This window comes from Diadema setosum, chromosome 19 (assembly GCF_964275005.1).
Source record: "Diadema setosum chromosome 19, eeDiaSeto1, whole genome shotgun sequence".
NCBI lineage: Eukaryota > Metazoa > Echinodermata > Echinoidea > Diadematoida > Diadematidae > Diadema > Diadema setosum.
Genome location: NC_092703.1, coordinates 21,732,887 through 21,746,683, shown reverse-complemented (window position 1 = coordinate 21,746,683; position 13,797 = coordinate 21,732,887). Strand labels below are relative to the sequence as shown.

Here is a 13,797-nt window from a genome sequence, read left to right as displayed (position 1 = left end):
CCATTAGGAGAATAATGTGATATGGCGGAGGCATACCAGTGGCACAGCGACATTTCTAGTTTTTAAGTTAAACAAAAAAGTATCCTTTAGGACACCTAAATGTTGTGCACCTATCAGGATCAAAGTGGTCATAACTTAAAATATTTCAATTCTATCCCTAAAGATATACATTTTCAAAAATGAATTTTCAGAGGATTTCCAAAATGTAATTGAGAATGAGGTAGGATAAGGTGGTAACATCTTATAAATGGATAAATTTGACTTTTGATCCCAAAATGTCTTATTTTGAACATCCTATGTGTTTTCCCTTTGCTCTTACCATGAAATTTTCAATATCTTTTAATAATTAATCATGAAATCCTATTTCTGATGATGCATAAGTTATGATTGGGGTTTGTTAATTTTATAATGAAGGGCCTACATGTTAACCTCTGATTTTATATATCACAGGTTGATCAGGCTTTCGGATACTTTTCGAAAGTGAACTCTGCAGATGCCCTCTTCGAAAAATGGCCGAAAATGTCAGCAAGAGTTCTGGAATATGCAGAAAAACAAGTGCAGTGGAAGAAGATTCTCAATGTCGAAGATCCACATTCAGGTATCACATTACCATGAAAATAGCACAGTTCTCACGGGAACTTAACCATTTGACTCGTGTATAAGATGCATTATATAGGAGGGACAATGATCTAAGCAGATATTGGGGTCACAATTTTAAAGGTCAAGGTCATTGCGTTTATATAAGTGAAAAGGACACTCTTGTGCTAACTATTTATTTGGTGGATCAAACATGAATCATACTTGCATATGAGAGGGACAACGATCATATTAGAGTTGGGATCACAACATTGGCCTATAGATGGGGAATCTGCATGGTTTATGTGCAAACGTAATGTCAATGACCTTCGACCTCGCCCACCGTTGACATTATTTGATCTGGCCGGCAGCCACTATTTGCATAACACACTTGTTATTCACATCACACCCTTCCCGAGCTGCTGCCCCACCAAAATAGCCCGGGCTTAATCAGGTTAAGTGTTGAGAACCATTAGATCAATATGAAATGGGCCTGACGCAACGTCATTTAAGTAGATTTTATTTTCCACTTTGTGTAATACATTTCAAATTGACACTGTCATATTCCTTATGTGGCAAAGGTGGAGACATAAATTTTGACTTTTGACCCTGTGCAGTCGAGGATTCATCTGTAGTAGTTTTTTTTTTTTTTTTTTTGACTGGGGGGGGGGGTTGGATCCATTAGAAGAGAAAAATGAATGTGTTCACTCATGCATTAAGTTTCTCTTTGTTTCAAATACCAGGTTAAAAGACCATTGAATGTTTTTTAATTTGATACATAATCTATTGATCTTTTGAAATCCTTGAAAAATATGAATCTTTTCCTGAGTCTTGATAAAGATTTAAAATTAAAAACTCTGATATGAATAAATGAAATAAAACTAATTTTGGTAATAGAATGAGAAAAAATGCAACCCTCTAGAGAATGCAACCTTTATAAGGGATGATTGGATTTGAAATGTGTATCTTCTTTGTCATTTGAATTTTTACAGAGAGAAAGTATTAAAAAGGTAATAAAACTCCACGTGCCACATTTCATGAACTTGTTTGCTAATGTTTGTGTTCTCCTTAGATGATGAGAAGAGCAACCTGGCTCTACAAGTTCTTCCTCTGTTGTTTCCAGCTGGGGTGAAGAAACGGGCAGAGAAGTGTACAGCGTGCAGCTATGGAAGAGAGCATGCCTGCATTCATCAATGTCGAGAAGGTGATGATAGAAATAGGGATCTAACACTGAAAATAGTGCAATACCCTGTGTTGTGTGAATGGGTCAGTTGACATTCTATGAAATATTTGTCACATGAGATCTATATTCAGTCAAGTGAACACATTCCTTTTATCCTTTAATTGACATTTAGTTATCCTTTAATTCACCATATAGTCAAATTGCTCTGAAAATGCTTGCTGATTCCTATTCATTTAGTAAGTAATCGATGGAATTTCTATTAATGATAATGATAAGAATACTAATAACAGTACTACCACTAGTGCTACTACTAATGATAATGATAACAATTACAGTCACCATAATAAAATGTGCTTCGTATGTCCATAGTTTATTGCAGCTGGAATTATCTCACTGTCTGCTTGATATATTGAAAGGCAAGATCAAGTAAATTAAAACCATAAACTGGTGAAGGGCTGAAGATAGAGGTGTGCAGAAGGAAATGTAAAAAAAAAAAAAAAAAAGATATAAAAGTGGCATGGCAAAATCATGTAGATGAAGGGGGCTTTCATTGGCAATATTTTTTTCCAAATTCAGAAAATGAATTAATCTCCCAATGTTGTGAATGGTATATCGACAGAATTCATGTTTGATACACTGATTGATGTTTGTGTTTTTATATTGGTTAGATTATTCAAAAGCACTTCTCTTTTATGCCTTGGTTGTGGATCAAAATTTTGAATATTTGTCTTTTATCTGTTTGTTAATCTCTTATTAAAGCTATTAGAGAAATTTCTTTATTTGCTTTTTTACATATAGATGGGACGAACCTGCCTATGTATTTGGAAGGGAAACGAGAACCTCATGTCCTGGTCTTCGGGGGGAGAAAGAATCCGGAGCAGGCATTCGTGGCTGTTGAAGGAGATGCGATCCCTTGCACATCTCTGCTGAAAGCAGTAGATGTATGCTTCAAACTTACTTATGTGTTGAACATCAACTACTGCTGGCAGTGCAGTCATACATAACATATTTGCAAAAGTATGTGTATGGGCAGGGAATGGGTGATGGTCCACCAACATCCTCTGTTGTATTGCTTAATAACTTTGTTGAGCAAGAGTAAAGCTGTAAGGGCTCCACTGTACACCAGCTAGGGCGCTGAATTGAAATGTTCATTGAACAGTAACGTCGTATATTGATCTGTTTTTGTAACACATATCTATTTCTGAAGATATAGTTGATTTTGTGGATTGTGGCATGTGGAAATTTTCTTTGGGATTGTCCAGGTTTATATGAGCTGGCCATAATAAGGAGGGATGGTCGATTTTGGTGGCCTTATTGTAGAAGCCCTTTTTGTGTTGCCTAGATTAAATAGTCTATATGATGCAAAAGAAAATGACACCAAGATCATATTTGGTTGATTCGTTTTTATTCTATGCTTTGTTGGAGTAACAACGTAATTTCAAAGGTCAAAAGTCAAAGGTCGAGTGACAGTGCTAAAATTTCACATTTTTCTTCATATCTTTGAAATGGTTCACGGTATCTTCATGAAACGTAATGCATATACAATTACATGTGTTGCCTGACATTGCTTCTCTGTGGATGTTTTGGGACATGAAATCAAAGATCAAGGGTCAAAGGTCACCTTAAAATGCTAAAATTGCATTATTGAATGCTAAAATTATACTACTTTCTCCATATTCATTCGGAGAAAATATGTATATTCATACATAAATATACACAAATTAATGCACTGTCATGGAACTTTGTGTATAATCACCAGAAATTTATTATGTACCAGTCATGTAACATACGGTCTTACACTGGCAATATGTCCTGCACCTAATGGAGAATAATGTGATATGGCGGAGGCATGCCAGTCGCCATAGCGACATTTTTAGTTAAACATAATTCAAATCTCAAAACCGTCTTCCTCAGAAAAATGCTTCATCAAAAAAGGCTTCATCAGCATTGGCAATTTGAGATATGAGCCAAAAAAAGATATTTCATTGTTTTATTGTTCAACTTCAGAATCTACAAACCGAATGGAAGTCTGCACAATGATTCAGCATTGTGTATGAGATCAAAGATGGCCGGGTTTGAGCGTACCCAATGAGAACAATCATACTTTTTGACTCTTTTCAAATATTTGATCTCCGTTATCTATACATGTATATACTCGCCAATTGACTGGGCGTGCGAACGCAATGCAGGAGAGCTGTGTGTATGTGGGGCTCCCTGATCAAATCAATCACTCAATATTATCAAATATCAATTATCAAATTGTCTATGTGAACTTTTTATCCGAAACATTTTTTTTTTGTAAGCCCATTTCGATCAATTAGATCTCTATCATCATTAACTTGCCATTGTTAAATGTGCTATCAACTGAAAGCCTGATTATTGTAGTTTACATGATGCCTCGTTTGTTATGATCTAGGAAACTTGAGATATGTGACAAGGTAGAATGTCATGGAAGGCCGAGTGAAAATGAATGTTAATTTTGAGAAAAAAAAAAAAAAAAACGTTCGTGTACATGCCTTGTATTCTACACACATTGTTGATAATGCTGAATTTTCAATTTGCAAAGAGAGAGTCATGAAAGAAAATGAATGAAAAATCATAGATGTTCATGAATCAATGCAATATTCATTGCAAGCTTTATACTCAGTGTTACGAGTAGCATGTTCCGATGATTATTGGTTCAGAATAAAATATGCATTTGTGTCAGTTAAATGTTACACAATTTGTCATTGCATTCATAATTGATTTTGAATTGTGACTGATGTGTGATTGGTGAGATTGAAAAGATGTTCTGGTCATTTTGAATAGAAACTAGTTGAATTTGACTAGATTCATGAATCACAACACTGACTACATATCTAGTCAAATAACTGATCAGTATATTCTAATCATCTTTTACTAGAAACCGGTCAAACCAACCAGATTTTCTAGTCATAAACATTGACTAGATTTCTACTCAAAATCTGTGACTAGTTTTTTCTAGTAAAAATGACTAGAACAGAGTAAGTGCCCCTGGGATCCTATAATCTAGTCAAATACGACGAGATTCTAGTCATATCTGACTAGGTATTTTTTAGAGTGTACTACTAATAGTGGTGGGGAGGAGGAAATTCTCTTTGATTGAAACCGACACGGGGTATTTCATCAAATGTTAGGCTCCTACCCCTCTAGAACTCTATTCAAATTGTGTCTAGCATTGTGCGTATAGAAAACCCGGGGTCTAACAGTTAACGTTACATCATTAACGTTAGAGGTCTATAATAATGGTCTAGATCTAAGGTTAGATATCGCGCACGAAAGATTGTGAAGCTCTTATAATAGAATTATATGTATTCCACAATCGCACCTGAATTTCTCAATAAATATCACGAAAATGCAAAAAAAAAAAAAAAATCACCTCCCAGAATCTCCTGATGATACGATGACGGAGTAGTGCGCTGTCGCCGTTTGTATGTCGGACTTGAATTTCAATTCTGCGTTCAATTTCTCGGGGTAGGCCTAGGTTGGGTAATATACGGCACTGGGTTAAAGGTCGCGCAGCTGCACTCTGTAGTTTCATGCGTAAAACTGTCTGCGCTCTGCGGCTGTACTGTAACTAAAGGCGGACTCACACTGTGCGATTTTTACTGCGATTTACCCTTTACGATGTCGCACGACGAAAAATCGCACAGTGTGAGGATGTCCGCGGTACGACAACCGGTGATTTTGGAGCAATCGCAGCCCATCGCCTCATATCGCGGGCTTTTGGACATGTTCAAAATTTATCGCAGATATTCTGTGACAATGGATGAAATTTTTTCGTGGACAGAGTCGACCGAACAATCATTAATTGACCTGTGGAGGGACAGGCCTCCACTGTTTGACATTTCATCACACGACTATCACAACCGAGTGATAAAGGACTGTTAGTGACGTATTAACCACTTTACTAAAGTTCACTGTTGATCAATAAATCACTCAAGTAGACCCGTGTGTTGATACCAACTGGCATCTGTAAATGACCATGATGATGATGGTTCAACCTCATTTGCGTTGTATTTTCTTTGATACCTAAACGCAGACGATCGTGCGAAGTTTCACCACACAACATTCAGTGGCAACACGCGTCACAATCTCGTACTCAAACGATAACATTTTAAACTCTGGTTTACCACTTCCACCATTTCTTCACGCAAATGCATCATAGCTCAAACAAAAGAAACTATTTAACTCAAATAATCTTCACTCATTTTGTACTTACAACATTGGGCTTGCGTGAAACAACCAAAATATAACAGTGACCTTCAGTGACCACAACACGTTGACCCAACGTGAATTAGCTCCTCACCAAAACATCAGCGCCCTCAACGGCAATGCTCAGAAAGGGCGATAAAACTCTCGCTTCTGACGTCACAACACTATCAGAACGTATCAATGTGAAACCGCTGTAATCACGCACAACATCCCGGCCCCTTAAATGCAGAGCCCAAAAGCGAAGCATTTACCAAATTAATCATAATAATCATTCTACCTTAACAACAAATGAACGATTACTTCTTCGTAACTCCAAATTCAAAACTCATCATCAAACAAACAAGTTAAATTCAGTCTGAACATTCTTCCATAATACAACATTCAGCCTAGTCCTGTATGCTCAACCTATTTTACATATACTAACTGAATAACTCTTTTAACCGTTACATATAAACATGACAACTACTATGGTTGTATATTCATCAAGTGTGAAATACAATCTACCCTTCAAATGTATCTAAAATTATAGCTCGGCTAAACACTGATACCCTTTTATATGACAATGGTAGAATTCCAGAACCTCACAACACCACATATAAACCTCTGCCAAATAGGTTCTGTAGATAATTTGTACCCTAACCAGTGCCACTACAGTAGCAATCCACTACTTGCGGTAATAGATGGCTCCATAAGTTTGTAACTGCCATACAATCTACGCATGATAAATATGCAAATACTGGTACATACACACAATGCATACATTATGCATTTGCAACAAATGGTGAAAGGAAGTTCGTCAACATTCCATAATTGACTAACAATACCTATAATTCTTTCTTTCACTTTGTTTCCTTCAATTAAACTCCAGAACAAAAGTGTATATATTAAACCCCGTCCCAGGCCAGGATTTGAAATAACATCTAAAGAAAAGGAAGAGGTGCTCTGGCAAATTTCATACACAACGGTACAAAAGTTCTGCAATCAGTCTTTACTTTAGATGAATTCACAGTAGTACTGAGTCTCTCACAGATATTCATCACGACCTATTGAATCTCTGTTCACTATCAGAATTTCTACTAATTTCTAGAAATATCCCTCTGCTCATAAGTTGACATGATGAAATAAACTGAATTGTTCTCTCTCAGAATGAATTGCTGTGTTGTTGGTTCTTTCATGAGTCACAATCTTAGCGCTTAAAATATTAGCCTCAGCTTCAAACTGCTAAATATCTCCAAATCGCCGGAGTTGCATGGGTGGGTCCTTCCATATCTGGTGATGCGCTATGTATTCACTAACTGAATCCATCAACAATAGCACGTTCCGTTGGCGATTCGCGTCTATATTGCAAGGATACTTCCCTGCTTGATGTTGAAATCGCAACATAAGTAATTCAAACATGTCTGTTCATGCTGTTGATAATAATGAGCGATCACACATGGGAGACGGGAGGCGGCGCTAGGCTCGCACCTCTAATAAACAACAACATACAATGTATTTCAAAACACCTTGCATATATCATTTCAAATGAAACTCGCCGTTTCAGAATAATGTTCTCTGAACTCGCTGACTGACAACTATTCTGTTGTCACTAAATACACAAAACTATCAATATCAATTCAGCGTTCTAGTTCTGACTGCACAAACAAATAACTCCGCACGGGGCAGCGCTAGGCTTGCACCCCTCATCTTAGAAACACCAATTGTCTCTAAGAATCTGCTTCGAGAATCAAACATAGCTTAGTAACTGGTCTCCGCAGTATGCTGGTTCGTGTTTTAACTTCACACTGACGAACAAAGCCCTTCTCATCCGGCCATGTCTGGAGGACCCTTCCCAAAGGCCAAACATTGCGCGGGGAGTGCTCGTCGACTACTAAGACCAGATCACCAACATGAACATTGCGTTGAGAAGTAGCCCACTTCTGCCGTTCCTGCAATCGTGGTAAATATTCTCTCCTCCACCTCGTCCAAAAGGTATCGGCGAGAAACTGCACTTGACGCCATCTCCTCCTGGCGTAGTTGTCTGCCTCACTAGTAGCCACTGGAGGCGGCGTTGAACTTGCATTTAGCAGAAGCAGATGATTTGGTGTCAAGGCTTCTACATCATTCACGTCAGTGGACACCCCAGTTATTGGCCGGCTGTTGATGATGCTCTCTACTTCACAAAAGAGCCTGTGTAACGAATCATCGTTCAAAGTTTGCTGTCTGACCAAGGAACACAGCAGCTTCCTCACAGTACGGATTTGTCGTTCCCACACCCCACCTTGGTGACTAGCTGCGGGTGGATTGAACGTCCATTTAATGTTCTTCTGCAGCAACGTCTCATGTATCTGAGCCTGGTTCCAACTGTGTATCGCAGCTCTCAGTTCTCTCTCCGCTCCGACCAAATTAGTGCCATTATCAGACCTAATCTCTCTCACATTTCCCCTGCGTGCTATGAAGCGTCTGATAGCATTAATGCAAGAGTCTGTGTCAAGGGAATCTGCCATCTCAAGGTGAACCGCTCTCACAGAAAGACATGTGAACAGAACTCCATACCTCTTCACGACACTTCGACCCCTCTTCAACTCGAACGGTCCAAAGTAATCAATCCCAACTCTCGAGAAAGGGGGCTCGTCTGGAGTAAGACGGTCTGCTGGCAAATCCGCCATTTTTTGCACAAGAACCTTCCCTCGCTGCCTTCTGCATACAACACATCTAGCAAGTAGCCCTCTGATCACAGAGCCAGCAGCAGGAATCCAGTACTTCTGGTTCAGGCGAGACAATATGTGGTTCTTCCCACTATGTCCTGATGTCTCGTGTATTTCTCTCAAGATAAGCTTGGCAACATGGCTATCATTGCAGAGTATAATCGGATGCTTCGCGTCCTCTGGCAGCACCGATCTGCCTAGCCTTCCTCCTACCCTCAATAGGCCATTGATCATTCTCGGGTCTAGCTTGTAGATAGAGCTTGTTTTCTTGACATATTTACAGCTCTGTCCTTGTCGTGCATCGTCATTCTGGTCAGCCTGTAGGGAAGATATCTCATCAGGGAAGTTGACTGATTGCACATACTGCAGAATTTTCTCCTCTGCTTCCTTCATTTCCTCCACCGTCAGATTTCCACTAGTAGATTCACCTGAAATGCTTTCAGTACCATGCGTAAATCTACATCTCAGCCATTTCAGGTACCTCCTTAGCCAGCAAACTGCTTTCTTCAGCCTGTGCCACGATGAATAATGTTCAAGCAGTTTGCTCATTGAAGCTGCTCCTTCAACTTCAGCCGACATGTAAACCCCAGCCTTGTCCTTACTCTTGACTTCGGGGTCACCGTCAAGACTGACATCGTCCCAGGCATGGCTTCCTGGCCATAACTCCTCCTCAGACCACAAGAAGATAGGTCCATTTACCCATCTGTCACTGTTCATCAGCTGCTCAGCCGTCATCCCTCTCGAGACATCATCAGCTGGGTTCTGCCGAGTGTCGACATAGCGCCATTGTTTTGGTTCGGATCCTTCATGGATTACTGCGATCCTGTTCCCAACAAATGTGTGGAATCGCTTCTCCACATTCTTGATATACTGGAGCACTATAGTGCTGTCACTCCAGAAGACGGATTCCTTCAAGTTGAAGTCAAGCTCACGTCTCAGCATACTATCCACTCTTACAGCAAGCGTCGCCGCCATCAACTCAAGTCTCGGTATTGTAACTCTCTTCAGCGGCGTCAGACGAGTCCTGGCCATGACTAGACTGCAATAAACTTTGCCTTCCTGGTTCGTCACTCGAAGATAAGAGGCTACACCATATGCCCTCTCCGAAGCATCAGAAAAATGATGCAACTGATACTCCATCACCTCACCAAAGTCATGAGGTTTTAGGCACCTGCTGATGTTGAAATCCTCCATAAGTGGTAGATCTCTCTTCCAGTTCAGCCAGCTGTCACGTTCCTTCTCTGGTAATGGGTCGTCCCAGTCCAGTTTCATTGCTGTGAGCTCTTGCAAAATAACCTTTGCATTCAACACATATGGACTCGCAAATCCATACGGATCATATACCGAGCAAACCTCACTCAGCACTCCACGACGGGTACATGGCTTGTGCTTCGGTGTGATTCCATATGTCATGGTGTCAAGTTCAATGTTCCATTTCACACCCAGGGCCCTCTCAATTGGTAATGCGTCATAAGTCAAGTCAAGTCCTTCCACCTCCTTTGCCCTGTCATGAACAGGCACAGACTCCATCACCTTTGGGCTGTTGCTCAGCCATTTAGTTAGGTTGAAGCCTCCCCCTTTCAGCATTCTCTTCAGCTCATCTACGAGCTGAACTGCTTTATCCTCTTCCTTCACAGACACCAGGCAGTCATCCACATAGAAGTTGCGCTTCACCACGTTTACTGCTTCTGGGGAGAACTCCGCATCCTGGTCTTCACTGGTACGCCTCAGAGCAAAGCTGCACACACTGGGACACCAGGTCCCTCCAAAGAGGTGTACACACATCCTGTATACCTCGGGTTGCTTCTCCACATCTCCTTCCGGCCACCAGAGAAATCTCAGCAAATCTCTTTCATCAGGTGGGACTCGCACTTGATTGAACATGGCTTTGATGTCCCCCATTACTGCAATGGGCTCCTGACGAAACCTCAAGAGAACACCCAGAAGTGAGTTTGTCAAATCAGGACCTTGTAAAACAGCATCATTCAATGATCTTCCCAGGAAGGTAGACGCACAGTCAAACACAATCCTTGTCTTCCCTGGCTTGTTGGGGTTCTCAACGGGATGATGAGGAAGATACCAAACAGGGTCGCATGAACCTGCATTTTCTTCCGCTACTTTCTCAGCATATCCTTCCTCGACCAAATCTGTCATGGCCTTGGTATATCGTCTGTGTAGATCCTCATCTCTTCTTAATCTCCTACCAAGACTCTGCAGCCTCCTTTCAGCCACACTCATGTTGTCAGCCAGCTTTGGGGGTCTCTCCTTAAAGGGTATAGACAACTGGTAGTGACCATCTTCCTTTTGGATACTCTCATCCCAGACATCCAGAGCCCTCCTGTCATTTACAGACATACACTTAGACTGGTCTGCTAGAGACTCTGTCGACTCAAGTGACCAAAACCTTTCCACTTGAAGCTCCAAATTCGCATCCCTGGAAATAAAGCTTGACGATACATCTTGGTCACTGTGGTGGTTCCCAACTGGTCCATTCACGGTCCAACCTAGCACAGTCTTCACGGCATAGATGTCCTCAGCCTTACCACGTCTGACATCTAGGGGTACCAATGCCTCTGGGACATCTTGACCGATGAGAAGCATCACGTCTCGAGGGCTGGCCTTAGGGACATCTACATCTGCCAAATGTGGGAATCGCTCAGTGTCGCTCACATCAACGATGTGTGAACGGCTCACATTGATTTGTTCCTTCGCATACACATGAGGAAGATTCAGCCTGTTCCCAGTTGACAGACTTTCCACTTCAAGGCTGACTGTCTTGCACGTTATCACACTACTGGACTTATCCAATGTTGACATCGACAGCTTCTGAGTTCCCCCCTCAGCCTCGACCTTCCTAGTCAGCTCTGTAGTACAAAACGTTGAAGTCGAGCCACTGTCTAAGAGGGCGTAAGTGTCAAAGTAAGTGTCCTTTCCCTTGGCTCTCACTCTTACTGCCACTATAGGAAGTGCAATCTTGCTGCCGGCCCCTATGACGTTGCTAGCCATCTCTCCTACTCGAGCTGATGAGTGATTACTAGCTTCACCTGCTGTAGATGATGACCGGGGTTCATCACGACGCGTCTCCTGAGCATTTGATGGCAATGCATTTCTACCAGGCTGAGAAGGCTGTCTTGGAAGATGCAAGAATTTTGTGTGTTTCTTGCCACATCCTTTAACCGTACAAACACGGTTGACCTTGCATCCGTTGGCACCATGGCCCTTCTTCAAGCAGTTAAAACAAAGCTTCTCGTCTTTGGCCAACTTCAGTCTTTCATCTGGCTCCAGCTGTTTGAACTGTTCACATCCAAACAAGGTGTGATTCCCCTTGCATTTAACACAAGGCCTCGTTTTGACATCTCCGTCATCAGTGCTCGCTGTAAAGACTCCCCTATGACCCTTGCTGGATGCCCTCTTCTTCATGGACGGCGTCTTAGAAACATCTCTCTCTAGCAACCTTCCAAAGACCGGATCGTTTTCTTCCTTGGCCACCTCCTGCAAGAGGGTAACCAGGTCGCTGATGGAAGTCTTCGGTCTTTCCGAGCGGTACTAACTACCTTCAACCACCTAGCTCTCAGGTAATACGGCAGCCTTTCCGTGACTTGTAGAAGAACACGCTGTGAGGTCAATTCGGAACGCTGACCGATTGCCTCCAGCGTCCGCACACAGATGAGGATCTCATCCGCCATCTCTACAAGACCACGTCGATCTTGAGGACTGATCCTCTTTCCCTCGATTACCTTCCGTAACCATGCATCGGCTATTAGCACAGGATCACCGTACTTCTCTTGGAGAATACTCTTAGCTTTATGATACCCCTCCGACGCCTTCATGATCAAACATGGCTGAAGAAGCCTTCTCACATCTCCTGCGCAGTAACGAAGTAAGCGGTCAAGCTTGACCGCATCGCTCACGGTTGTTTGGTCGACGCAATTTTCGAACCCACGCCAAAACTCGTGGAACTTCAAAGGATTTCCATCATACCTCTCAAGATCTATTTGAGGCAGAGATACGGATTCTAGTAGCCGCTGTTGCTGTTGCTGTCCTTGTTGAAGCAACTCAAGAAAGACTGCATCTCTCTCCGAAGGAGGGTATGGGAGTGTCTCATCCTCGCGTGGCCTTTCGACAGCATTCACTGCAGCAGCAGGGCGTGAAGGCGTGGAAGCGTGCACAACTGGCGGCTCAATAGGGGGACCTTCCTGCGCAGCATCATCCTGTTGGTAAACTTGCTCCTGAGCTTTTGCAACCTGCAGCTCTATCCTCAGCGCTAGCTGAGCCTTGCGCTGCTTGAGTCGCAACTCCTCAAGCTCATATTCCTGCCGCTGAGCTAAGGCCGCTGCCTCTACCTCCAAGGCTGCCCTCTTAGCCATGGCCTTTAGCCTCGAGGATGTGGATGAAGTGGAGCTCCTTCCACATTGGCTCACGGAATCCTCCGGATTGATGTCATGATGCAGAACCCCACCATCTGCTGACTCAACACTGTTCATCACTGGTACTGCACCTCGCTCCTTTACAATGAGCTTGGCTGCCAAGTCTTCATCGATATCTGTGTGACTCATCCTGTCCTGTAGTCACAACCGTGGTGTGATAAGCCGTATATTATATCAGCCTGTTGTTGACTGATGACTCGTAGTATCAGCCTGTGTTGACTGATGACTCGTAGAATCAGCCCTTCATCGACTGATGACTGGTAGAATCAGCCTGTCATAGACTGATGACTGGTAGAATCAGCCTGTCGTAGACCGATGACTGGTAGAATCAGCCTGTCGTAGACTGATGACTCGTAGAATCAGCCTGTCGTAGACTGATGACTCGTAGAATCAGCCTGTCGTTGACTGATGACTCGTAGAATCAGCCCTTCATCGACTGATGACTGGTAGAATCAGCCTGTCGTAGACTGATGACTGGTAGAATCAGCCTGTCGTAGACTGATGACTCGTAGAATCAGCCTGTCGTAGACCGATGACTGGTAGAATCAGCCTGTCGTAGACTGATGACTCGTAGAATCAGCCTGTCGTAGACTGATGACTCGTAGAATCAGCCTGTCGTATACTGATGACTCGTAGAATCAGCCTGTCGTAGACTGATGACTCGTAGAATCAGCCTGTCAAAGACTGATGA

At 42.3% G+C, this 13,797-nt stretch overlaps 1 protein-coding gene and 1 pseudogene across 1 annotated transcript; one reads left to right on the top strand and one right to left on the bottom strand.

Moving 5' to 3' along the window:
* Positions 1–347: 347 nt before the first annotated feature.
* LOC140243091 (uncharacterized) lies at positions 348–3,127 on the top strand (annotated as a pseudogene).
* A 4,571-nt stretch (positions 3,128–7,698) lies between these two features.
* On the bottom strand, positions 7,699–13,235 carry LOC140242846 (uncharacterized). Its single transcript, XM_072322597.1, has 2 exons — positions 12,234–13,235; positions 7,699–12,171 (listed from the first exon to the last, which is right to left on the bottom strand). Exons 1-2 carry the CDS (start codon positions 13,233–13,235, stop codon positions 7,699–7,701), a joined length of 5,475 nt encoding a protein of 1,824 aa, XP_072178698.1.
* Positions 13,236–13,797: the final 562 nt, after the last annotated feature.

Excerpts from the sequence above, each read along its gene's own strand:
- LOC140242846 (XM_072322597.1), bottom strand. The coding sequence starts at position 13,235 with ATGAGTCACACAGATATCGATGAAGACTTGGCAGCCAAGCTCATTGTA. Across the intron at positions 12,172-12,233 it reads TGAGAGCTAGGTGGTTGAAG|GAGGTGGCCAAGGAAGAAAA; the intron begins GTAGTTAGTACC and ends ACCCTCTTGCAG.